This window comes from Drosophila grimshawi, unplaced genomic scaffold (assembly GCF_018153295.1).
Source record: "Drosophila grimshawi isolate 15287-2541.00 unplaced genomic scaffold, ASM1815329v1 contig_44, whole genome shotgun sequence".
Classification (NCBI taxonomy): domain Eukaryota; kingdom Metazoa; phylum Arthropoda; class Insecta; order Diptera; family Drosophilidae; genus Drosophila; species Drosophila grimshawi.
In genome coordinates, this window is record NW_025063240.1 from 14750264 (window position 1) to 14777658 (window position 27395).

General features: G+C 39.8%; 1 protein-coding gene across 4 annotated transcripts in view; it reads right to left on the reverse strand.

Moving 5' to 3' along the window:
* The window catches only part of LOC6557589 (capon-like protein), a 45439-nt gene that overhangs the window by 7969 nt on the left and 10075 nt on the right, over window positions 1-27395 (reverse strand). For 2 of the 4 annotated variants that reach the window (XM_032737293.2, XM_032737283.2), the window contains exons 3-5: window positions 8030-8101; window positions 7225-7320; window positions 6954-7121 (exon numbers count right to left, since the gene is read on the reverse strand). In XM_032737293.2, the coding sequence (XP_032593184.1) occupies window positions 6954-7121; window positions 7225-7320; window positions 8030-8101 (336 nt within the window). Of the gene's footprint in view, window positions 1-52; window positions 1576-6953; window positions 7122-7224; window positions 7321-8029; window positions 8102-27395 lie in introns of those variants that run through there. The other 2 variants (XM_032737290.2, XM_032737278.2) reach the window with 2 other exon arrangements.

The window sequence follows — 27395 nt, forward strand, 5'->3', positions numbered from 1 at the left end:
CTGTCAAACAAAGCAAATAACGCATACGCCCCGTGGCGCGTGGCGTACCCACCTCGGGATCGCTGGCAGCGTAGCCGCAGGAAATTGCATTCCTTATATGATTATTGGATAAATTATCACAATCCAGCCCCTGTCCCAACGCTGTGGTGCGTTCCAATGGGGAACTGCGACGCCGTTGCCGCTGCTCGCTGAGCATCGCTGGCGACATGGCAACCACCACTGTCGACAGACCCGCCTCGACGGGCTCGCGAAAAGATAGCTTCTTGCGCGGCTTATCTGTCTTGGGTCGTTCCAGCATAATGCCGCTCGCTGCTTGAGCAGCTTGTCCGCCACCACTGCCCCCGCTACTCAGGCTGGAGCTGCTCTGCTGCTCGTAATGCGAATCACTTAAGCTCTTGCGTCGCTGCAACGTGTGCCTCTGCTCGGAGCGCTGATAGAGCTGCTGAGCACGACGCAGAGCCTCCGGCGAGGCCGCATAATGTTCGCTTGGCAACCGTTTAAATTTCAGACGCGCCTTCAGCACATCCCCGGCTGGGTGTGGCTTGTGTGTCTTGGCAACCGGCTGCTCCTTCTTAATAAGATACACAGTGTTCTCTTCATCATTGAACAGAATGTGCCGCGGCTTATTGTCAATGTAGGTGTCGTCCAGGAAGCGCTGTGGCTGCGCCGAGCTGTTCGCATTACTCCGCGGCGCCAGTTCGCTGTCCGCGCAGCCAATTAGCTCCCGAATGTCCAGACTCTTGTTGCGCGACAGTTGCTTCTGCTTGCGTGGTGTCTTCTTGGCCATCGAGAGCGGCGATTGAGGTGGTTTCTCCTTCTGCAGCTTGTCTTTGTCGCCGACGAGCATATCGCGTATGAGGTCGCCGCCACTGCGAAAGATATTCCGATGATAGTGCACATCGGCCATTGTAGTTGCAGTTGACGCCGTTTCTGGTTTGCTGGACGGAGCAGCAGCCTTGCTGCGACTGCGTGTCCAGGGCAGAAAGTCAAATGCCTTGGTGATGGGACTGCGTGAACTGGGTGATTCCAAGAGCTGCTGGTGCCGCTGCTTGTCCCGTTTAAGAAGTGGCATGCCATTGGAGGCCATGGTTGCAGTCTTCTCATGCTTCATGGCCGGGTGCTTCGTACAATGATCCGTCAACGTGTTGATAAATACAAGGCCAACAAAAACTTGGCTAACTGCTTCACAACACTTTTGCTCGACTTTTGCTCGACTATTGCTCACACTTTTTGCACGTCTTTGCGCTAAGTTCAATGCTGTTCAATATTTGTTTTCAATAATAATCCTTGCCAATTAAAAGGCTATTAATTTCATAATTGTTTAGCTTGCTGTGGGCAATAACGGCTCCTTGGCCCAGGTTATTCACACACATCGCCAAACGCGCCATTTTTCGCACCTACAGTTGAAGTGTTTTTCTTTTTTCACCTTTCTTTTTGTTATTTCTCTTACGTAGTCTTTTATGTGTACAAAACACAATATAGCATATATCGTATACAATATATAGTATATATATTGAGTTATTTTCGTCGATTGCCTGCGGGCCACTCAATTGTTTTTGCCTGTGTTATGGTTGATATGAATACAAATAGTTATTTATATTAAATTATTTTTTTTTAGTAAGTTTCTGCCAGCTGCGTTACGCTTGCATTGAATTTAATTCATTTTCTACCCTCTGCTGACAACACCCAATGAAAAAACTGTCAATCTTGTTGGGATTTTGTTTTGGTTAATCATTCAGTCAGGCATCAGAAATCTGAAGTGAATGATTTGCATTTTTCGGAACATTCTAGTTTATGGTTGGGTTAGTGTTCGGCTAATGTGCTTTTGGGATGCGCATGAATCAGCTGATTGCATTTTGACTGGCACAGAGACAACAGCTTGAAGGTCTTAATTTAAAAATAAATTTCATTAGTCATCGAACTATATATTTATTGAACATATTCCCAGTAAAGTTGAAACAATATAATGAATCGATGGAAATTTCAAAATCAATTTTAGCGGAATGAATATTTGTAAGGAATCTCCCAACGAAATACAATAACTATTTAGATTATATTTAGCTGTGCACATCAATCATGGCATATGACATATATTGGCAAATTCCTGTTGCTAAGTGTAGTTTGTGGTTAATCTATCCAATCATTTTGCATGTCCATCAATGTTAATTATGTTGCTGTTTTCACAATTTTAGCACTTTGCAGGACTACAACTGGCGCATTAGCCGGCAACAGCTACAACAAAAACAATAATAACAACAATAAATCTGACATTAACGAGACATCAGTTTGAAATATTTTGACAAGCGCAGACACAATTGGTTTGCCAACACACAAACAAATATTACAAAACATTGAGTACTTAAAAATCTGATTTGTTTTTGCGTTTCATGGCACACACAAACGTATATGGATTTCATGTTAATTATTTAATAAACCACACTCATTTCAGTTTATGTGTGCACTAGCACAACATTGCTTTTGGCCCTTAACACGCAAAAAATAAACATTGCGCATACGCTGCGTGTGCACGCAAATTTGTCTAACGAAGTGGCAAAGGTGTCGATTGATTGTCTGTCTATGTGTCTATTTAACAGTCTGTCTATTTGCTTGACTGCACACACAACGCAATCCGTGCGCAATGCGCTGACGCAACTGCTAATAAATCAAATCAAAAACTACAAAAAATTAAAACACAAAAGAACCAACCTCAGGTGAATTGGCATTTGTACTAAAGTTTTCTTCATTTACAACTGCGCCACTTACAATTCAAACTAAAATAAATAAAAGTTTGATTTGGTTTTGTTCAAAAAATACTTCAAAATTTATGGCGCAAAAAACGTTAAAAATCTTTCCGTTAGTCGGCTTTATGTATTTATTTGATTTTTAATATTCATTTTACTTTTCGGCAAAGTCAACAATCTGCCAGCTTATTTGATTTCCGTCTTCTGCCATTAACTATCTGTTTGCTCGTCTGTCTGTTTATTTATCTGTCATAAGGGAAAATTTTACAGAAAATCCTTGTTGCTCGCCCCTTGTCCCGCCGACGCATATGCAAACGATGGGTGCGTGGCTCGTGTTTTTTAATGCCACAACTTTTTGTTAATAACTTTAGCCTGCAAACGCATGATTTTTATCGCCTCTTGTGCTCAGCAGTTGGCACATGTTTACGGCGTACATAAGCTGTGGCAGTGGCGGCCGCAATAACCACAAGCCCCTGCTGCACTGATTGCCGCACAAACACACATAGCTGATGCTGCTGCAGGTTGAATGTTGTTGCTCGTGTGGTTGCACATTTTGCACGTGGTTTGCTATGGTTTCAACATGAATTTATCGGTTACGGCTGTTGCTAATTAACTTTTCATTAGTCACGGTAAGCAGCCAACTTAAATTTTAATTCACTCTTCACCCCAAAAACAAACACGCACAAAATACACACGTTTATTTATTTATTTACTTATACTATTTCAAGTAAAAATCAACGCCTCACCCGCCCTAATTCCCCTTTATCTGCACAATTCATTCTCGTTTCGATTTTCGAAATACTTTAGAGCAGGCAATTAAAATAATGGATCTATTTTGGTTTAAATGCAAAACGAAAAGAAAGAAAATTAAGAAGGCAAAAATCAACAAAATAATTGAATTTTCCAACGAACGCGGCAGCCATTTTGGTCCAAAAGCTACAACTAACACATACATGGGCAAATCTTACTGTATATATGTGTTCGTATAGGTGTAATAATATTACAACAACGATTCTTCTTCTAGGTGTATTACATTTTCTGTATGAATTATTGGCACGGCTTTTATAATATTTCAATGTTGTCAAAGTGCTTATAAGCCTTTTCGATTTCTTCCCTTAGAGACCCTTTTGAATCTCAAAGACTTTCTGTTATTGTCTACAAATTGAAAATTTGATTTGGTTTCCTAAGAAACTAACAATTATAAATAAACGCGAGAAGAAAATCATAAAAATTTCATTCCATCACGTGTGCTTCTCATTGGCCGTCATATTATTTATTTATTTATGGCACACACACTTTCGACTACCTGTGGGGAATTGAGCTCATTAAGTGTTATTGCGTGGGCATTTGTAGATAATGGGAATGCAAATTGGAAATGGAAATGGTTATGAAAACTAAGTGAATTGCGGCATATTTATCCCACTAAGAATTCATATGCATAAACAATGTGGAAACTGCGTCAGATCGTAGCCTTTGCATATGCTAGTGAAGCAAGGAGTTAACATGAGTGTGGTCAGAATTGTATACAAGTTCTTTTAGTTGGCACTTTATTAACTTGATTTTCAAGGCCATTATAGCTTATTGAAATACTAGATTGTAAATTTGTTAATGGCACGTTTTGAGAATTTTTCTTTTGCAATTAATTTTCCAGCGCTTTGACAATTTTCATTTGAATTTCAGTTTTCCCACTAGATACAATTTTCTGTTGTTGTTTCGTCTTCTGAGCTGATTGGCCCGGCTGCTTGAAGCTACTTGATGGCGTCAACGAGAGCCCATGACAAACACTTTTGCAGCTTTTGTATTTTTGTTGGCGTATGTTTCACATATTATTTTATATTGTTGCCTGCTGATCTATGGACTTGCAAAATATTTTTCTTAACGCTTTTGACATGCCATTGCCTGAATTTATTTAATTAATTCTTGTGACATATTCACATATTTATAAATAAACATATTCTTTTTAAATTTGCTATTCCGCAGCTGGCAGTATATTCTATCTGTATTTATTTTTATTTTGTTTTATTTTTACCAAATGCTTTTTATTTTATTTGACACTTCACTGCACTTCTCACACACACACACATATTATGCATATTGCATGAAATAAATATTTTCGACTATAGTTCTACAGTTTCAAAGTTTTCATATTATATATATTTATATATATATAAATATATATGTATATATATTTGTTTGCTTCTGTATACAACGCACGTCTGCAGCGGCGCACCGTCGAGTGGTTACTGGACACAGAATCAGCGAACTGAGCGGCAGAGATCTGAGATCTGAGATCTGTAGCCGGCTAGAGAAGCTTTTTCTTATTGTTGGTTAGCAGAAGCTTTTGCCATACTCAGCTGATCGGCTGTTAACGCGTCCGTTTGTTTTCGGTGAACGGAGTCAGCGACACGCTGCGTTTGTTTTGGTCTTTTGGCGGCGGCCTGCTGTTTGCACGAGCTAACGCGGCGTATGCGCGATCTCGGCGCTTGAGTCTTATGGTGGCTGGCGCTGGCGATCGTGTTACGTCACTGCTTTGTGTTTCGCGGAAGTAAACAAAGGCAACTTTTCACTTTTTGTTTTAGTTGTATTTAGCTGTGTGTTTTACTAGGCCATTTATTATTTTTCGTGCTGATTTGCTAGCGTTTCAATGTTGCTGGCAACTTACGGCTGCTTAGCGATAAATCAAACGCTTTCATCACTTTGTCTGCTGTTTATTTCGATGATCCTGATCCATAATACAAAGTGCAATTGCGTTGCAGTTTGTGCTATTCTCATATTGTTTATTATGATTGCCTCACCCCATCGCTGCCGTTAGACCGTCGACCCGCCCGCCCACCTGACGCACGCAGCAAATGCAAAATGTAGTACAACACGTGCCCCATTATCGCGACGTGTGGAATTGTGTGCCCTGCCCCGGGTCTGGCCTTAATTTAAGGTGTCACTTGTCAGGCATTTCGACAGACTGCTCTGCCTGACATTTCTTTGCCTGATGTGATTTGCTAATTGAAAAACTGTGTCGAAAATGGAAAATGTCAGCAGCCGGCATAGACTTGACATTGCCCAAAGCCAAAGTTGAAGGCCAAACGAAGCGAAGCACATGCCGCACTTGCCACAGATAGCATAAAATCTTCAACTGGTTGTTAAATGGACTGCAACTGACCGCAAAACACAACCAAAAATCAAAGCAAATGCATTTCGGCGGCAACCACAAAGTAAAAGCCATTTATTTATTTGTCAAATCGCGGTCAGAACTTGTGGGAGAGGGGTCAGTGGAGGGGGTCTGACTGCCGCAATTCTATTTGCCACGATTTTATTAGCCAATGTGAGTTGGCCAAAATACGGAAATGTAGACAGCTGCGTTTTCCATTTGCTTAGATCATTTTGAATTTAATGCTAAGTAATGTGGCTGAGAAATGTGTCTGCCGTGTGTGGACATTGATTTATGATAATGGCTGAATACTGTCATTACCAATTGCAGATTAAGTTGATCAACTAGCTGCTTATAGCTGCTGTTGAATAGCGTTTGTCTGCACTAAGTGATAACTCATCCAAATATAAATCATTAACAGCAAAGTTTTGTCGCTTGTTAACAGCGTTTGAGACCAGTTCTTTCTTGTAAATACCAGTTAAACTGTGAAAATCCTTTAGATTTATGTTGATTTTCGCTTAAGTCGCAGCTCATAAAAGTCTTGTTGTGTTAATCAAATAATCTCAGGTCCTCAATCTGCATTAAGTCACATACTATAATGCTGACATCTAAATACTGCTTCGCGTGTGCATATCGCACTTATGTATGTATGTATGTATGTATGTATGTATTTGTTTATTTGTCGCTTGTTTGCGTTTCAGGTTTTCCAAGACGCGCTGTCGGTTCGCTGGAAGCCAGCCAAATTTGTGCATATGAGAACACATTTTGCGAAAACAGGACAGCCAAAATGTCATGTACAAATGTGTTTAATTTTAGACCAGACACAGCCGAGGCACAGTATGAGCGGGTGTGGTGTGGCCAGTAAGTCATATAGTGGTGCAGACAACGTTATTATGAATATATATATATATAAATACATATAATACATATAATATATATATATATTTACAAATGACACATTTTTGGCAATTGAAAACAAAATTTGATGCCGCACTTGTGTTTTAGATGCATAGTAATTAGTTTCCATTATATAGTCAGGTTATTTGTTTATCAATTAATAAATTTACCTTTTTGTGACTTTTGAATACGGAACACTTGAACGTATCCGTGCTGGCATCACGTGCTATGTAGCTGAATATTTTGAGATCGCTGCTGTCGTGGGACACATAAAATATTCTATAGATGGGATGATTGAGCAACTCGATTTCCTCGGGGTCATTGGTCCAATTCTTTTTCTACACACACACACACACAGAGAGGGATAAAATGTCAGATTAATAGTTAGTTGGTTGATTCAGGCAAATGATGGATGAGTTTCTGGATGTGATTTAAACTTACTTTTCGGCGACGTTTCTTGAGCACAACACGAACGCCGTTCACCGATATTTGTATTGTAACCTTACGCTTCTTCAGGTTCTGCACTTTGCACTCGTACTGCGGTTTATGTATGGAAAAGAAGAAGCAAATGGAGAGATAAGGATATAAATGTCACGTATACAATTGAAGGAGCAGAAGTCAAAGATGGTTTATGCTGATTCTCGAATTTTCAATTAACATTTGACTGCCTTTGAGGCGCGCGGCTAATGGCAAGACATGACAATAACAAACGCCATATTAAGCGCGTCCCAAATTGAAGCCGTGCAAGCCTAATACACAAATTCAGGCACACATACACACGCGCACGCACATACACAGACATGTCGAACGCAAACAGCTCGGCATATTTAAGCCAACTCACGCATAAGCCAACTATGGCAGGCGGTCGTGTGTGAGTATGTGTGTGGGGGCGTTGCAGACAAACAAGCCTGCTGCGTGGGCTATGGTTCGGTGCCTTTTCATGCCGTTAGCTTTGGAGCGGCAGCGACTTGTAACTGTAATCAAAGCAGATGACATTGACAGCGGCGCCATGCGAAGAAAAAAGTGTTTCCTGCTTTTAGGCTGACAGCGAATGGAAAGGAATTTAAAGAGCACTCGACGAAAGTTCCTTTAATTGGCAGCCATCATGGCAACGAAAGCGAATGTTTTGTGATGTGGGCCATTGAAATCTGAAATCTGTTTGCTCTTGTCTTCTGTCTCAATTTGTTGGGGTAAACATAGTGTGGCCCACTCTGCGTATGCGTGATATTTGTATTAGATTACTCACCCGTATGCGACGCATGGCCTGCACAATTTCGGCTCTGGTATTTGGACGGGGCACCTCCTCCCAGCCCACAAACTGCAATGAGAGTTAGTCAGAGTTATTATTATCCAATTTACAAACAAAGAAAGCCCAAAAACAAATTAAAACTAATCCCACAGGCGTAAAACAATAAAACAATCCAGCAGCTTGCAAAATTTCAGGCATCTGCACCCTTGGGTATTATATTTGAGTCAAGAGGCAACCGCTGTCACCACCGACGCAACCAAATCTTGCAGCTCGTGTGCATTTGATTTGGCCAACTTGGGGTGCTGTTGACAAACAGCCTCGACACAGTAAGCGTTGCAAATTAAATATTTTTAGCTAAATTGAAAACAAAGATGTGAAAGTGCCACCAAAATGTTGAGGACTGATTCGGGGCCCTTTGGGACTAAGTAGGACAGACCAAAAAGAAAGTGGTTAACGAATTGACGTCATTAATTTAAATTTAATTTTGCGTTATTTTTAATGGCCGTCTGTCTCTCTGTCTGGCACTTGAAGATTTTCCACTTGCATCTGCCATAGAGCGTGTGGGCCAAAATTTTATGGCCGCCTGTACAAATTTATGGTTAAAATGCATGCTCAATGCGACAACCGCAAAACAACAAAACAACAACAAAGAAAAAATGAAAAAGCGAAATTATATTGCAAAATAAATTGCAATTTTCACGCGCAAATTATACGTATGGCCAAGGATAACAAGTGCGTAGATATGGACCTAGATTTCAGCATTTTATTACAGTGAGAACAACAATTTAAATGAAAACGACATGGCCATAATAGAAGAAAGAGATAGAGAGAGACAGATAGGTTAGGAGGGAGGGGGTGGGAGGGGTAGTAGAACGCACTTCAATTGACAGCAATAAAAATGTGCATAAAATTCTAGCCACGCCCCTAAGAACAGCAATAAAAAGAAATATTTATGTGGCAGCTTAGCGTAGTTGAGTCCTTGTTCTGATACGCCCTCTGCATATCCTTGGCAGGATCTTCAGCAACATAAACTGTTTTGTGGCCCTTGTAAACATATCAAAGTCAAAGCCAACACATTTAAATGCGCATTTCCCCGAATAGAAGATTAATATTCTCTGCTTATAATAATAGATCGTAAATAGGACAACGTGTGCCACATTTAAATGATCAACACATTAACACCGATCCGCCCCCGGGATACCTCCTTTTACCTGTTATAGTATAATACGCGATTCCAGATGTCATGCTAAATATAGCCGAGAAAATGTTGAAAATTCACAGAAAATAGATTTTGGCATATTGGCAGAATTAATAATAAACTGCCATAAATGAAATGCTTTCAAGCCACACAACACCCGCACAAATACACTCGCTGATATATTCCATGTTAACCCAATAGTGTACAGATAATGCAGGGAAAATTATGAATTTACAGATAAGTTCATTAACTTGGAAAAAACCAACCAATTGTTATTTATAGCTTAATTTCAAATAAAGCAAAATGATTTCATATGATATGACTAATCGCTTAAAATTCGTTACTCCGTCGATTACAAACAAATTTTAAATAAGAAGACTTGTAACTGCTCTAACAATATATCACACACTAATAAATGAAGTTCAAATAAAACTGCATTTAAGCCACACGATCAAGATTAATGGCTTACGTTTTGACCCTCTGCACAACTCGTAAGCGATTATATCAAAAGTTTTTCAAATATATTAATTTGCATTTAGTTAGCATTAAAACATCAAGTTGTTCGCCCCTTGCTCTCACCGCAAACCATCCAACATTTAACTAAAGCTTTCTCACCACTTCACATCAACCGAAATGAAATGAAACTGCTGGACAAAAAAAAAAAAAATGATGGGTGTTGGTTAGGATGAAGATGGAGCAGAAAAAGAGAGTATCCCACAAATATTTAGATTGCATTAAATTCATGCAAACACAAAGGATAACGGATACAGCGCTTATCCTCTCCAGCTATACAAATCCTCGCGCAAATAAAAAGCAACTCTGCTTTTGCTTCTGCTTCTGCTCCACAGTCAACTTCACCTCCTTCCGCTTCAGCTGCTTACGGTGCTTTACATTTCTAGTGCTAGTCTTTTTTATGCTTTACCATCTATGGCAATTCGTATCCTTTTTTTCACTTAGAAAACGTTTCACTACAGCGAATACTATGCAAATAGCTGTAGGACTTTGTGAGACGCTTCGTTTAAATTCATTTGCTTTGATTAAAGCCCAAGCAGAAATGGCCAACTTTGGCATTAGGATAACTTTTTTATGGGCCCACAGACACAGCTAGAAAAGCCTAACGAGAAAATATGAAATATCCCACTCAAAATTTTCATGGCTGAGTTCATAATTTAAGTAATAACAAATGTAGAAATTGTTGGGACTCAGTCGCTCAGCAAATAGACTCGAAGACAATTTTGTGGGCGCATTGTTTTTATTGATTTTACGGCTGAGAGAACAGTTATATATATATACATATTTACATATACACTGTGGATCCACCTTTGTTTATTTTATAATACAACTCACGTTTTTAATGTTTCGACCCTTTTCGTTTTTCTATCAATTGGCTTAACACAATTTTATGGAAGGCAATCGATTTTCAGTGGAAATTCTATTTCTAGATCATTTGTTTATTTGCGTTCATTTAGCGTTTTGATGGAAATCATTTTTGAAGAAATATACAAAAACGGGCAGCAAACGAAAAGGCAGAAGCCACACTACCAAACAGCTGCTGGCTGCCAGTCTGGTTGGTTGTGACGTAAGTTAAAGTATGAAAATTTGATAAGATCCATGCAGCATTAATGTTAATGCCCATCAAATTGTACATTTGTCCAATTAAGCAGGGCCTCAAGCTAAAGCTAAAGCTATATCTAAATGAAATTAAATGCAAACCCGAAGCCAAAACGTCAGCTGGCTTAAGTTTGGCCGGGAATGGGGAGTCAGGAGGTGGAAGGGGTTCGGGGGCAGCAGGCAAGCAACATACAAATGTGTAGGCGCGCCTCACGATAACCCGCCGGGCAACGGCAAACAGATTAGAACAGCTTAGTTTGGTCAAGCAGCAAAACAAAAAAAAAAAAAAGACAAAATAAAAATGAATTGAAAAAAAAGATTGTAAAAAAATGCTATGTTATGTGAAATGAAAATCGCTGCATAAAAGGATTTACATTCGGTTTGGGTTTCGGTTTCGCTTTCCGTTTCTGCTGCTGATTCAGTTCGTCTCGGTCACGGCTACTGGCGCTGCAGGCCAATGGAATGGACAATGGGCGGCAGCAGCTTTCAGCTTTATGTAAGCATTTTGCATTGTTCTTTTCACTGGCTTTTCCTTCATTTTTTTTTATTTTTTTGTTGCTTTTAGCTGCTTCCCAGCAAAGTAAAACATTTGTTTTGCCCAGATTTTGTACATCGTTGAACACATAATTTTTTATGTAAGCATATATATATACCTATGTCTATATATGAATATATATTTTTTACATTTTGTTTCACCCTTCTTTGCATGACTGGCGCCACTTTTGCCGCAGGACAACAAATTGTTTTTAATGCGTGTACTTGAACTTTGTGAACATATAAGACATTGTCTTAACATTATTTCCATAATAAGATAAGGACGGAGGATTTTAAACGAAAGATAAATTAAACAAAATATTTAGATTCGAAGCTATTTTTTAAATAAAGCTAACCGATGAACATTTGTTCACATATAAGCATAAGCTCGTAGACAAAGTGCAATAAGAACAACAACAACAATTTGCTTCCCAGAAACTTATTTTCACAGTCGTAGTTGCAATTTCAGAAGAATGCTTCATAGTATCATAGTTCAGATAGCCAAAGGCTGTCTGGCAAGTGCTGCCAATGCCAATGCAGATGCTTAACGCGCCAGCTGCAAAATGTTGCTGCATACTTTTCGGCGGCGCCTGAAAAATGCGCAACAAGAACAAGAAGAGCGCCGCAATGAGCAATGCGCGCCGGCAGCTGCTCTCTTTGCAGCAACACATGTGTACAAAACATTGAAATTAATTGGCAAAAAAGCTAATAAGTACAGACAACAAGCGAAATAGTAAACGAAAATAGATAATTATTTATAAGAGCACTTGGCAGTTGTTGTGAATAATTATATTTGACTTTCCCATCAAAGTATGTGAAGCAGGTACCACAATTTTTCATATTTGTTTTTCTTACATTTTTTTTGGTTTATTTTTTATTAGATCTGCCGGTATTAAATGCTTTTAATGCCAAGTTATAAATATGTAATGGCTAACAACAACTTTTTAAGCACATTTCAGCGGTAGGGAAAAGTCGAGCATTATGAACTTCGACCCTGTGGATTCTTCGCTTTAATGTCTTAAGTCATAAAAAGAAATGCACAACGGAAAAACATTTACCAAATGAAAAACAACAGCGAAAAAGCTAAAAGTGACACGAGTTGCCTTCCTAGCCGATTGCCCGCAGCAGCCCAGAAATTTCCGCTAATAATGTTAATTCCATTGTCACTAGCAACAGGGCCACAATATCCCCGCCACTTTCTTCCCCAACCTCTCCCCTTAGCACCCCCACCATCAAAGATAATCAACGTTCCCTATCAGCGTACTCCAGCGCTCATTGTGTTCTCTCCTGTTTTTTGCTGTTTTGCTTTCATCTTGAGTTTAGTTTTGTGCTGCTCTTCCTTCCTTCCTGTTCGTTGTTTTCGCCTTGTTGCGCAACAACGCAAGTTAGCTTCCTGCAGCAGAGACAGCCACCTGCCAACTACACTGGCCCACCAACCCTCAAATCCCCCCCTTTTAACTCACCCACGCCTTTATTATTACTTTTGTGCTTCCAACTTAATGATAGCGCATAAAAGTTTTCACCGTCATTTGCGGCTGACTTTTTATGCTGCGCATAACTTTAGGCGTTTCGCACAGCGTTTAATTTAAAACAATTATTTAAGCAGTTCGTTTACTGACTGGACTGACTCTAAGTGGCCACAGCAGCCGCAGGTCGCAAACGTATCTCGCCAATTCTTCAAGTCGTACAGATAATTTCAGTACTCTGACTAGAATAACAGACACAAAATTAACAGTTTGCCAGCTCATTTAGTGGGACCTTAAAATAAAATGCAGTTAAAATTTTTACCAATTTGTTTGTGTTTGTAGTTCTCGTTGAGACTAAAATTGCAGTTGAAAATGTTTACGCTTACGCCCAAAGGCAATTATTTCCCCAGCCCCGATGTTGGAAAAAAAAAGGAAACACAATAATTTGATGGTAGTTTGCTGCAGTTGAATGGCAGCCAGCGGGATGCAAAAAGCATTCGACCCAAACTAACTGCTAGCAAAATGCTGTTAAGTAAAGCAATAAAACAACTTGGTTAGAATCAACACAGCTTGAGTTTTCTATCTTCCGCTTAAGTGCCATAAAATGGCTTGCCTGTAGGCCAAGTTTACAAGCATGAACTCCACTTACGTGCATGCCAAACTAAACAATTGTATTTCAGGTGCAAAAACAGTTAAAGTTGCCCAAACTTTGATTTCAATAGCAGCAGTAGTTTTGTCTTGGGTGCCATTAAATGCAAGTCTGCACTAAAGCATTTGGCTCGTTAAATATGGAGAAAGAACCCCAAAAGGGAGTTGTTTTTTTGTTTTTTTTTGGTTTTAATCCTAAAGCTTTCTACTTTTTTTTCCACATTTGCATAGAGAGGTTGCAACAGGTTTACTGCAATTTGCCGCTTTGATTGACTTTTGAGTCAGAGACACTATTTGCATACAACAACTCAAAGCCCAGCTCCAAGTTAAGCACGTAATAAGCTGTTTCCGGCTGAGGAAAGTGAGACTCCAACTCAACTGACACACTTTAAAGACACATACATAACAATTACGACTTCACACTCAGAGACATAATAATGATAAGCTATGAAACCGGCGGAAAGAATAGCTGCGCCCAAAGATAAGTAATCATAAAAGATACACAAACACACACACACACACGTTGAAATGTGTTTGTTGCACTCCGTGTTTGTTCTTTGTTGTAACTTTCGCTGGCTGTCTCTAGACTTCATTAGCTTCAAAAGATTTCCCAGCCACTACGCGCCAGCACAATTGTAAGTGTCAAGTTTTATTAGATCTACGACAAGGTTCAATGCTCGCCATGAAACATAAGGCACTTTACGCCCATATCAATTTATAAATCAAATTGAAAAGTTATAGAAATGTTAAAGAAAAGTAAAAGTTAATAACGGCTGCTGGACAGCAGTGACCCACATTTCATCCAATACATATTTTCTCAATCTTGTATTCATTTATTCAAAAAATACGCATTATTGGATTGTGTGCATTATGCAAATGCAACAACAACAAAAACAACACAACATTTTATATATTTGTTGCTGTCGGCTACAAATGCCACATCGGATTACACACACACACACACACATATGTATATATACGATGTGGCAAGCTGGGGAATGCGACCGCGGCAGAGCGGGGTTAAAAGTATTACTCATACTGTTTATGCGGGCGTTGGATAGTTTGATTATATCAATTCGCTCCTCGTTGATGATGCAGCTGCTGACCAAGAAAAGTTGCTCAATGAAAGCAAGAACAAGCGATAAAGCAATTAAAGGAGCTGCATAAGTGGGCTAAAATCGATAAATAAGGTGGCTTCAACATTGGGAAAGAGCTTCAGCTAAGAGTCTTGGAACTTGCACAAGGACCACCCGCAGGAGCAATACAAAAAGCGACAAAGCGCATAAAAGTTGAGTAGCTAACAAAAAAAAAATAATAAAATAACAGTAACAGTAACAACAACAAAAGAGCCAACAGTAAACAAGCAGAAAATCAATTGAAGTACTTAAGCAAACAATGGGCCAGAAGTAGCCCTACAGTCCTAAAGGCAAACTGTTCTACAAAATGAGAACAACGACTAAGCACCCAACTGCCCCCACTGGGCCCAGACAAAGGAAAAAAGAACGAAGCCCACGCAAGCTGTTGGCCCAAAACAAGTGGTGTCTAATTTAGCACTGGGCGATTATTTAGATATCAACAGCAACAACAATGCAACACCAATTACAACAACAATAAGCTGGCAATTTTTTAAAAGCTCAGAGTGTGAGAGAGATGGCACATTAAAGTAGAGAGCAAATGTTAATTAAAATAAATAAATTGCGTGGCAAACGGGGCGTATGAGCAAACCGGCAGGCTAAACGACCGGAAGCATTTAATTAGCGTCTTTAATAATTCAATCAGCATTGTGTGTGTGTGCGTGTGTGCCATCTCCCCCTTCCACCTTTCCCATTCGCTCTATAATGTGCGTTTGCGTGTGTGTGTGTAATGTGAGCTGCCAAGTCTTGTATATTTTACCAAATATTTAGCATCGATTTCACACTCAAACGTTAATCAATTTTTAATGGCATCGATTAAAAATGATTCAAATTGAATTTTTTGTATTGGACGTGGCACAAGTTGTAAGCCAAAGTAATGAGGCGTCTAATGTGCTGTGGCTGCCCATTGAAATGAGGCTTGCGGTTTCGAATGCAGGGTTTGGGTTCATTTTCAGGGGGTTGATTTTTAACTGGGGGTTGCGTTTTGCCTGTTTTGTGGTTTTGTTTGCGCAGCTAGCCGTGTTGCCAGGCTGCCAGGCAACCAGACTGTCAGGCTGGGTGCTATTGCGTTTGTAGAGTTTAATGAACTCTAGTTAACTATTATTGAGGGCAGTTTCAAGGCTCCAACTTACCCCCAAAAATGGTTATTATTGACTGGCAGTCGTTATAATAATTGCTTACCTGCAATGACAAGAAATGTGACATAAATCAGTTAATTGAAATTCGAATTTGAAGCTTTGACTTGTGTTTCAGTTAATGAGATGACAAAAATGTCTCCCAGGTCCCTATCAATGTCCCCCTCCTTCCGAAAGTGTTGCCAACTTAGTTATGTACTTATGTCGATATTTTCCAAAACATTTTGCATGCTTTGCTTTCTCACGTCTCGATTGCTAGCTCACTGACTTCGCATTAAAGCGTTAAAATTGCAAATACCTGCGTGACGTAAATGGAAAAATGCATTGCAATAAATTTTGCAGGCAGACAAAGAGACAGCAGCAGCAGCAGTAGAAAAAAATATTAAGCAAAACAACAACAATAACAACAAGTGCAAATAGCCGCCGTCTTAGTTGGCAGAGTGTTTGCTGGAACTTGTCGCTGTTTAGAGAGAGAGAAAAAACCACAACAAGCCAAAAGTAAAAACGAGGCTTGGCCAGATTCACAGTCAAAGCCAGAGCCGGAGTCAAAGCCAAAGCAATGACCATTGATGCCTGAGAACACACAGACGCACTCGATCGGCAAACAGACAAGCAGCCAAATAGACAGACAGACAGACTTAAAGACAGACAGCCCAAAGTCATCAAAGCCAGCGCCAAATGTTGGCAATTGCTAAACTCAAATATGGCCATGTACGAGTTGTTTTTCTCATTGGCTGCGTTCACTGCAACTCTAGCAACTCTAGCAACTCTTGCCGCTGGCTGCGTGCTGCGTCTTGATGCCAATTTCCTTCAGTTTGCGTAGCAGCGTCTGACTTTTGATAGTGGACATGGCAAGCTGCGATTTGATGCTGCTTCTGCCAGTTGCTACCTGATATGCGGCCGGTCTGAAAGATGTTTCTTCTTTTTTTTGCAATTGCACATTTCCTTTTTGTGTCGTTTAAAGGCGTCAGTGAAATTTTGCCACATTTAACACATTAAACGTAACGAGGATGACTCTGCGAACTATTTGTTGTTTGATATTCTGACTCATAGCCTAAATTACGATATCCGGCGAGGTGGCCGTGTGAGTGTGCTTATCGCCACAAATTAAGTAATTTCATGCAATTTGAGCTATGATCAAGAGGAGGAATGCAACAACTAAGCTCTAATTATATTCAATTTCAACTACCACTGATCGCAAGCCGAAAGAACAACTGCAAAACTCATTTGGGCCAGCACGAAAGGAAATTGTTTTTGATTAGACATCGAGCAAGCTGCTGATGATTATCATTTTTGTTTCTGTTGTTGTTCTTGCTGTTTCTTTTATTGCTATTGCACTGCTGCTCTCTGGTTAACTGGAACAAAAGACTGCAAAACTGCGTTGTGGCTGTGGCAACTGATGGCACAGTTAATATAATTATAAACGGCAGCTGGCACACATTTCAGCCAAAAGAATGCAACATCAGCAGCAGGCACAACAATGCAGCACAGACGAGTCACTGCAGGAGCAGGAAACTAGGATACGGCACACCGGACACGTGCAGCTAAGGCAATCGGCTTGTTAACGCACACAACGCAACAACAACCACGCACAAGCACAGCGATGTGTGTATGCAAGTATACATGAGTATGCAGATTACCCATATGAATATGTTAAGTGCGAGATTGCAGGCGTACGATGCGTATGAGCGATATGCAATCAGATTAGCATGCCACGTAACAGAGTGCGTGTGCCGCCGTATGGCACTGCTGCTGATACATTCTAATTGGCTGGCATGTTGCATGTGTTGCATATTTGCACTCGGACCGCAAATTATTGTGATTGACTTGAAAGCCCAGAGGCATAGAAAGTTGAAAAGCCAAAATCTTTGACAAATGGCTGACAGTTGGCCTTGTACGTCAAGAGGAATAGAGAAATGGAGAAATTCAGCGGGTATTTCGTCAAATTACTGACAGCACCAAAGATTGTTCAAGTCTCAAGTCTGGTTGCAGGCTCCGTCCAAATGGCCTGTTCAGATTGTGCTCTGCCTCAAAACAATACACAATACGCCACCATAAACAGCAGCAGCAGGCGTGAAAAGCATTGGTCATATATCTTTGTCACACAGCGAAACAAAAAGAAGAGATTTGCTGTCGTTGAGCTTACCAAAAACTTTCGCTAAATCGACAAAAAAAAAGGACATCAGAATTTAGTGTTGACTGCCAAACATTTATGATGAAATTTGTACACTTCATTGGCAGTGAGTGTATTTCATAACGCGTCAAATTATGCATGGGCTTTAATTAAATAGAAAAACCTACTTTTCCAATGAAAATCGATACGGACACACCCAGCACACTCAACAGCGAACACAACACACAAGTGCGGGCGGAAATGTTGGACAACATTTGTTTGGCCCATAAAAAGCAAATGTTTAGGAAAAGAACTTGTGGCCACGCTTAATGGCACGCAAAGCAACGCAATGGCATTGAAATTCGAATAACAAATAGGTGTGGCAAGAGAAAAGTTCTACGAAAAGAATATTTCGACACAGACAGAAGCATATGTCACAGTTAAAACGGGGAGTATGAGTGATGTAAATATTTGTGTGTGGCTTATGCGACTTTCCCAAGTGAAAATCATAAGCTGCAAGGCACAAATAAGAGAAGAAAAAAATAAAACGAAAAACCCAAACGAGGCCACGCACATTATATAGCAATTTGCGAGGTTGCAGCTGCCACAATAGCAAAAACTGCACTCGACTTTCGCATATAAATTGAAGCAGTTTGCTGATTGGCGGCCAGCTTTTTTGTTCGCCTCACGCACAATTTCTATGTCAGTAGAGTGTAGTTGGTAAGTGCGCGTGTGTGTGTGTGTGTGTGTATGTGTGTATACCCAATAAGGACATTACAACTATTGTTGTGTTCAATGTTCATTTAATTGCTATTTCAGATACCCTGTATTCATGTCATTGTTATTGATTCAGCATTCAATGCGACTGATTGATCATATACACATGTGAACAGGGCATCTCCTAGTCGAGCACTTTCAATGTGAGCTTGACTCTCGATTATTCTGGTTGTACTTGTGGCAAAGTCAATGTCAAGGTGTCGTCAAGGCGGCATTCGGCTGACGAATTCACGTATTTGTAAGGAATGCATTTACGCCATGCATTGTGAACATTGCTTATTTGTTGTTGTTGATTGTTTATTGCTGCTACCGCTCATTAATTATTTATTGTACATACCACCACCCATTGTGAGTCACAACTTAAAATGCTCATTACTTACAGTATTTGTGCAAATTGGCTAGAAAACTGCGTCAAGCTGTAAATCATTTACCAAAATTGGCCCTCAAATATAAGTGCTCGGTAGCAGTTTCAGTTTCAAAGTGCTCAAAGTTTTGCCTCTAATTCAATTATTCCGTAACATAAAGTAAATTGCTTAAGAGCAACAGAAATAGCAGTTTCATTAGATGTTGGCAGTTTTTTAATTACATTTTGTCAATCTTAGTTGGGCCACAGTCCAGCAAGCCCCTCATTCATCTCTTTTGGATACCCGAACAGTTCAACTGCCCGCTGCAGTCATTTTCAAATGTTCGTCTATTCTTTTAATTGACAAAATTGATTAAAATGTTGCTTTACATTTGCGACAACAGACATTTATCTTAATTGACGTCTGACTGGAAGAGCCTTCAAAGAGCTTTGGTTCTTAATTAAATAATGGCTAAATTTTTAGACAACTGACAATTGAAAAACAAAACTAAGAGCATCGCAATTTCACAAATAAACAATTTTAATGCAATTAACAAGTAATGATATGAAAAACATAAAAGTATATGGACATCCCAAAGGAATATATTTTTATTAAAAAAAACTTTTTGACTGTGTTACAATGTGTTTTGATTTGGAGAAATGTAGCGACAGGCGTGTCAAAGTTCCTATTCATATATTTTATATCCATTTTACTGTTCATCCTGAGCGTGTCACAGTCTCATAACTCGCAACATATCCAGCTGTCAGAGCAGTTGATCTCTCATCACATTTCTTTGGCTGACATGCGCCATGTGATATTAAGCCCACCCGGAAATCATGATTGTGTGTTCCACAACACATTTTCATGTCACTTCAAACATTGCTTATACTCATCGCTTGCCGTCCGCCTTTTACCATAGCTATTTTTATTTATACAAAAATATATACACAAGTTGAAGAAAATGCTGAGAGAATTATGATTTACAATGGATTTGGCAAAAGTTAAATAAAGTAAAAACCATGTGTTTGCTTCTGCTCGAAAATCCTTCAGTTTCGCGCGTCTGTTTATTATTTATTTACGTCTTGTGCCATTGAGCGACTGTTGACACGACAGGCACGCCCCCTCCATATGTCACCTTCATGTTTTCTGGTCCACACACACACACACACACACACACACATACACACATTCACACACACATTTTGTCATTTAAATAATATTTAATGTGCGTTTTTTGTTGCGTCAAAGATAATTCGGTTTTGCTGTTTGGCGCTGTTTGAGAGATTTCATTTGTAAAGCATCAAATGTGATTTATGTAGCGGGACAAGTAAAAATCATCCAACATGGCGTATGAGAAATATTTTGCCAACAAAGCCACCACTGCTAAACCTTGGCCTGGCTCTTCAGCTTCTACTTTGGCAGCTGTTTCAAGCACTTGGCTTACAACTGTTCTTAGCCACCTGAAGTACTTTAAGATTTGGCCTTTGAACTACGCCCTGTCTCATTTCGACCTCATTTCGAGTGCTTCCTGTGCAATTTCCACACACTGACTGCATTGCACTTGACACGTTTTGGCAGGGAGACTAGAGACCGAAAACGTGTGAGGATTTTCCAATGCGACAAAACCAAAAGAATTCTGTTGAGCATGCTGTTTGTGTATTTGGCATATTTATTGACTGCAGGGAAATTATTGGCACATTTTCCAAGTATTCGAGAAAGTTGCTGGCCAGCGGGGCTTATTGACTTTACAAATGGAATTTGCTCAACCGCACTCAACTCATTTAACTAATCAAAAGCAATTTTAATCAAAAGAAATGCTACGAAAGCCAGGCGCAGATAACAGAGACCAAAGGGCCAAAAGCAATTAAAGCCACGTGCAAAACTTTTGCTGACGGTTAGCTGAAAAGTTTTTAAGGTACCAGGGCCAAGGCAAAAGGTTTACCCATATAGCAGCTAGTTTTTTTTTATTTAGCTTGGCTTGGCAAACGATCGGAGCTGCGTATTTGCCTTTGCTTAGGCAGAACAAACAGCAGCCAGCGACAAGTGGCTGTGCAGCAGCACCTCGAGGAGTGGAAAGAAGTCGAGGGATGCTCGCTTAAGCAAACTTAATTAATAAATGGCAGGCAAGCTGTTATTGTTGTTGTTATCCTGATTCCAAGCATGAGTGTCCTGTAGGATATGTGTGTGTGTGCGTGTATGTGTTGGTGTGTGCAATGAATCGAAACTCATTAAAAAGTTTTGCTGTGGTTTCACTTGACTTCGATGGCAGCAACAACAGCTGTCTAGCGCAAATGGCGCAACCACTAATACACACATAAGCACAAGCACACATACGCACATACACACACACACACACACGCACGCACACACACACGCACACACACACACAGACACACATACACATACTAGCTTCAATATTTCAAGATACTGGCACATATTGTGCTGACAAATAAATTTGAATAATTAAAAGACGCACAAAGGAAGCAGTTGTCCTTTTTGTATGTGTATGTGTGTGTGTGTGTGTGTGTGTGTGTGTGTGTGTGTGAGTTTTCCGCCAAGCTGTTGGCAATCATTATGCTCGTTGCCAAGTGCTATTTAAATGTGCTTCATTATTTTCATTTAGGCACTGGCCAAGCACCAACCAAGAGCCCTAAAACAAAAGCCAGACAAATAAAGCAAAAGATAAGCAGATAGCAAAAAGTAAGAAAAAGATAGAGAGAGAGAGAGAGAGAGTGTGAGGAGATACGGGTGTGGGGGGTTGTATTGCCAAGATTGTATCCAAGCAGGGGACAGCTTGACAAACTAATGGTAAACAATGAAGTGGCCTACAGATAGGAACTAGAAAGGACTCCTCGTTTCAGCTACTGGCAACTAGATATGGCAAATGCAGACTCAGTTAAGCTCGACATAAGAACCTGGCCTAAAGGCGCTTGCTTAGCTCATTAAAAAACCAAAGAGAGAATTGAAAGTGCTGTCTTTCTTGTTTTGTTGGTTGTTATTGTGTTGGCTCCACAAGTGCCAAAGTCAGAATTTTAATTTAGCCCACTAAAAACACAGGCCCTGAAGCCAAAACATGGCTAAGATAGAGTTGAGTTCGTTTGTGGCCCTCAGACCAACCTCTGAGTGTATGTGTTTGTTTGAGTGGGTGTTTGCATAATCATTTTCAAGAGCCTCACCGAGGTAGCAACCACCCAGCCTCCGTACTTCCGTACAAATGCCCCAACCCATTCCCTGCAGCCAGCAACATGATTAGCCAATTATGTTGGGCGACTGTGAAAACAGTTGGCACACAGCTTAGCGAGCAAAAGTTTCAACTTAAAGCGACAGCTGACAAAATTTGTTTAATTAAAATTTTAAAATATATATATATATTTATACATATATATATATATATATATAGTATATGCGAAAGGCGAATAAATTAAAGTGACGAGCAGCAGAGATAGAGCAGAGCACAGCACAAAATTTAAGCCCAGGACACACACATACACAGCCTAGACAAGGACACGCATGCCCAACTACTTCACGCTTTGTAAATTTTTACATTTATACGATTTTCCTGATGAGGAGACTCTTCCATTATTTATGGCCGACCATTTTCTATGGCTGAGCAAAAACTGCAAAATTGGAACAAAAGTGTGTCGAGAAAATGCCGGAATATTGAAAATTTAACCCAAAGAAAATATGCAAACAAATTGGCAGCTAATTGGAAAGCTTTCAGCAGCAGCAGCGCGTGGAACAAGAGCTCAAAGTGTGAATATACAAAAACATTGCGTATACGCCGCTTGGTCGACCACCGCCGCCTTTTGATATTTCACAATTAGGCAGCAATCGACGGCATTATTAATTTGCCTTTGGCTTTCAATTAAGCAATTAAGCGGTTAAAGACCATGGCCACGCCTACACACACACACACACACACTCACAGGAAGCCACCCAGCCCGCACATTTGTGGGCGCTACTATATAGAAGTTAAGTTGAACCGCAGCAAACAATAAGAGAGAGCGTAAAATGCTGAAAAGTAAAAGAAAATTAGGCCATTTATGAGCTGGCTTTTCAGGGCAGGCATGGGGCTTTTGGGTGCTGCACGACGCAGCGTATGCGCAATTTTTTACATTTAACGATTGGCAGCAAGTGGCAAATAACAAAATGCCAAACGTTTTATGCTAATTTTCACACAGCCAGAGAGCAGCAGACAGCGTCAAGTGGAAAACTTTCACAGTCTTGACTTGCGAGAAATGTTTGTTTAGAATTCAGCCGGGCGTTATTTATGGCCCAATAACTTTTAACTTCACATGCGGCCCTCGACATGCAAATTAGTTAGCCCATTTGCTCACTGGCCACATAAAAATTCAAAAAATTCAATTGAAAACGTATAGGAAAAACAAACACCTCTAATTCCTTATCCTGGAGTAATGTCAATTAAATTAGAGCCACAGCAGCAACAACAATAACACTTACAACATCTAGTGTTTAATTTATGCCAAAATAAGTGACAGTAAAATCTCTTATTAAGTTCCACGCCCACTCTTATAAGACAAAGCAACACACAAATTGGGCGCCGTATTTTTTTTGCATTTTCCTCTAAAACCGGCCAAAATATAAGCAAAAAAATGTGCTAAAAATTAAATTAAAAATGTTTAAGAACAACAAACAACGAAGTGGCTTGCGCTTGTCATCAAAGCAGCCAAGTTATTTATGTAGTATATATATTTAAGTATATTGGCTAATGACATCACAAGTTTTGGCTGATGTTTTTTGCCAGACAAATCTAATTAATTTTCTGCAAATGGAGGAGAAAATTAATGTGCCAGAGGCGCAACTCAGCCTGCACGTAGTCTTCTCTACAATAAACTCAGATAATAGATATAGAAAATGACCATCAATCACAAAAGACTTCCAGACAGATCAGAGGTGAAAGCAGTGTGTCCTTCAACTCGAATACCCTATAAGGTTAATACCTTGCTGCATGATGTTATTACTGTCAATCAAATTTCTGTCATGTCTGCCAGAAAAGCATTTTGAGAAGAAGAAAACTGCTGTTGTTTAAAATGCTCAAAAGCAGCAAAAAGACCATAGGTTAATCACAAAATATATGTTTACTTTCACAAATAGCGATAGGCAAGATAAATAGTTGTACGCATCAAGTAAATAACTAATTAAATTGTAAAATTGCTATAGTTGGTCGGGCTGCACTCGGAGGCAACTTTAATGGCCTCGCGGCAGTGTCAAAGGTCACGTTGCAGTTGCAGTTGCAATTGCAGTGAATGCCTGCCACACAATTGCACTTGACAGTGGCAGGCAAAGCAAACGAGAAGAACTACTATAACTACAACTAACTGACTTCAGTAGCTGACAGTCAAAGCAAATGCAACAAAGCGTGCGCTCCGATAAGAAACATAAAAAAAAAAAACATAAAACGGCAACTACCAAGAGCATTTGTGGCAGCAACAACTGCGATAGCTGCAAGCTGCGGGAAACTGTGAAAGATTGCATAGCTAAATGACTTCAATTGCTTTGAATGCCTGTCGCTGATTAAACTGGAAGCTTAGTGCTCGGCGCTTTGATGACGACTCACAGATAATTTTCAATCTTCTTTTCAATTCATTTTTTTTTTTTCTATTTTGTTTATCCAAAGTTTGAAACGTGAGCGGCAGTTAACGAGCCATTTTTGCTGCTACCCCTTAAGATTTGTGCATTGGAAAAAAATTGGCATAAAAAGATTGCAGACAATCGATTCTTGCCATTATAAGCAACAACGAAAAATTGCTGGTTTTATTTGCAGCCACAATGGTTTTTCCTACTGTTGCCCAAACAAAGGGCAGCCACAGTCAGACTATAAAATGGAACAATCTATCAGCGTATGGGAATAAAAAGTCTTGATTGTATTTTAATATTATACTATGACTGACTCAGAAGAAAGTTTATGGTTGTCATTTAGCTTGCATACGATTTTTTGAAAATATCAATCTGTAATGTCTTTGTCCATGAACTGCTGCTAACTATAAAAACTTAACCAACAAGTGAACTTGGTTCATTCGAGGTGGGTGCTATAAATGATTAAGGAATTTATGACTTTGTGATGATACAAAAGATTCTTTTAGATTATGACAATAATAATAACATTTTCAGTTCTTCCTAAATTTCCAATTATTTTCTACTTATGGCTGGCTCTCTGAGGGTGTGTAAGTTTCGGATAGCACAAAATACATTTTTTGTTTTTTGTTTTCTATTTGACCAGAGCCGAGCCCAATATTGCAAAAAGCAGCTGTCAGCACACATTGGCAACACGACAGACAGACAGCCTGAGAAAAGGGTAACTCTGGCTGTCGGTCTGTTGGTCTGTTGGTCTGTTTGTCTCTCGAATCAGGCATTTGGGAGTGTGCCACATTCGAGCAAGCATGCAGCAGCTGCCGTTGCAACTTCCGCAATGCTGCGCTTCGGTAGACACAAAACAGCAGCAGTAGCAGAAACTACATCAACAACAATTACAACAACAACAAGCTGTGTACAATTTGCGTGCGTTACCCATTTGCCAAACTGGAAGAGCTGCGTCCAAGTGGGTGAGAGTTGCCACCGTTGCGGTTTCATGCGCCTGTGCAACTGACTGGCTGACTCATTGCCCGTCCACATGTTTGCTACAGCTGCGCCAGGTGAAAAGCGGTTGCCTCCAATTGCGAAATGCCAGCCAATTTATGTGGCAACGTTGACTGCAAATTGTGTAATAATCAGATAATAAATGAGCATAGTAGAGCATGTGCCTCATTTATGCCCCATTGAGCAATTGCCAATCAAGTGAGTCATTAATGGTAGAACGCATATACTTAGAAAAGCTCGCAATGGATGCACGTTAAACAAACCCCGGGACTTACTACGCATGTGTCAACAACGACCTACTAATGCACACTTAAGCCATGACAACCAACATTAATATCGCACTTGACACACATTAAATGACAGACATTAGCTCATCCACACATAAGGAATCGCCCACATTGTGGGTGGCTACTTGAAGAGATGAAATAAAGCTGAACAGTGGGGCCTTTTATAATCTTACCACATCTCTAACTATCTTAAAAGAAAATTGATTTCAGTCTTTACGCATAAAGTTTTAAAGTTATAGTTAACAAGCTATAAGCCTGCCAAATGTAAATATTTTACCAAGCTTACAACTCAAAAATTAAAGAAATGTTTTCTGCTAAATCCGGATGAGCAGCCAGTTGGGAATGTCGGCAATAACGAGAAGCACCTGTACACAGTAAATGTGGGATTGTAACGATGCCATAAAGATATTTAACTGATAATTTGCAATGAATATGAAAATGATGCCCTTGGCTAAGCCAAAATCCATTAAATATAATCCGGCATAATGTGCACAGTATTCGAAAGCAGAAATATTTTATTGGCTACTAATATTATTACTTTTATTGCACTCGCTTATATTGAACAACAGAGACAGAGAAAGAGAGATGAGTCCGTTGTGTAGCATTAAAGATACATATAAACATATTTTTGTTTGCCTTGCCACAGCGTGTCTCACACCGCAATTAATACACGTGTGTTTATTTGACCATGTAAACCAGACAAAATCAAAACAGATCGAAAATGGCGTACTACAAATGACTAAAAATATTGATGGAAACTATATTTATGGAAATCTATCACAAAATTAACGACCAAATTGAACTTTAGCTGAAAGGTTAAGCAAACGCGTACACCTACTACGTATGTGCGTACTAAAATTTAAAGCATCTTAAAGTCGGTGGATGACTGGCAACTTCAAGGGGCGTATAAAACTCAAAAGCAATTCTGACAATGACATATACAAAGCACAGAGTCTGCTCGCTCCAAAGGACACTTGAGTTTTTATTTGCATTTTATGACTCATTTTTCACGCCTCCTCGTGCCGCCCAGTGTCTGCCTGTGTCAGTTGTGGCTGATAAAAGCCACGACCAGGGGACCCAATTGCACGCCGCATAATCCTTTTTGGGTTGTCCTTTTCGATGCTCCCTGCAAAAGTTGAACCAATAATTTATATAGCAAAATGGAGCTATAGAACCACGGAGAACTAGCAGAAGCAGAACCATGAGACCAAAAATGCCAGATAATTGAAATTGATATATGAAGAGGCGGTTTTCTTGGACCAATCTTTGTCCTTTTTCCTTTGAAACAAACGAGCTGCTGCATGTGCCACTTAGATAAACAAAACAAAGCAGCCGCAGTAGCAGCAGAGCGGAAACATTGCGTATACGCCACCGAAAGTGCCATAGAATATGAAAACTCATAATTTTGCGTACACAGGCCAAATGGAAAACGGGTAAACACAACAAATGTGAAAAATTACACTCACATACAGCACGTGGCCCGCTGCGACGGCTTTTTATATGTTTTTCAATATTTTTC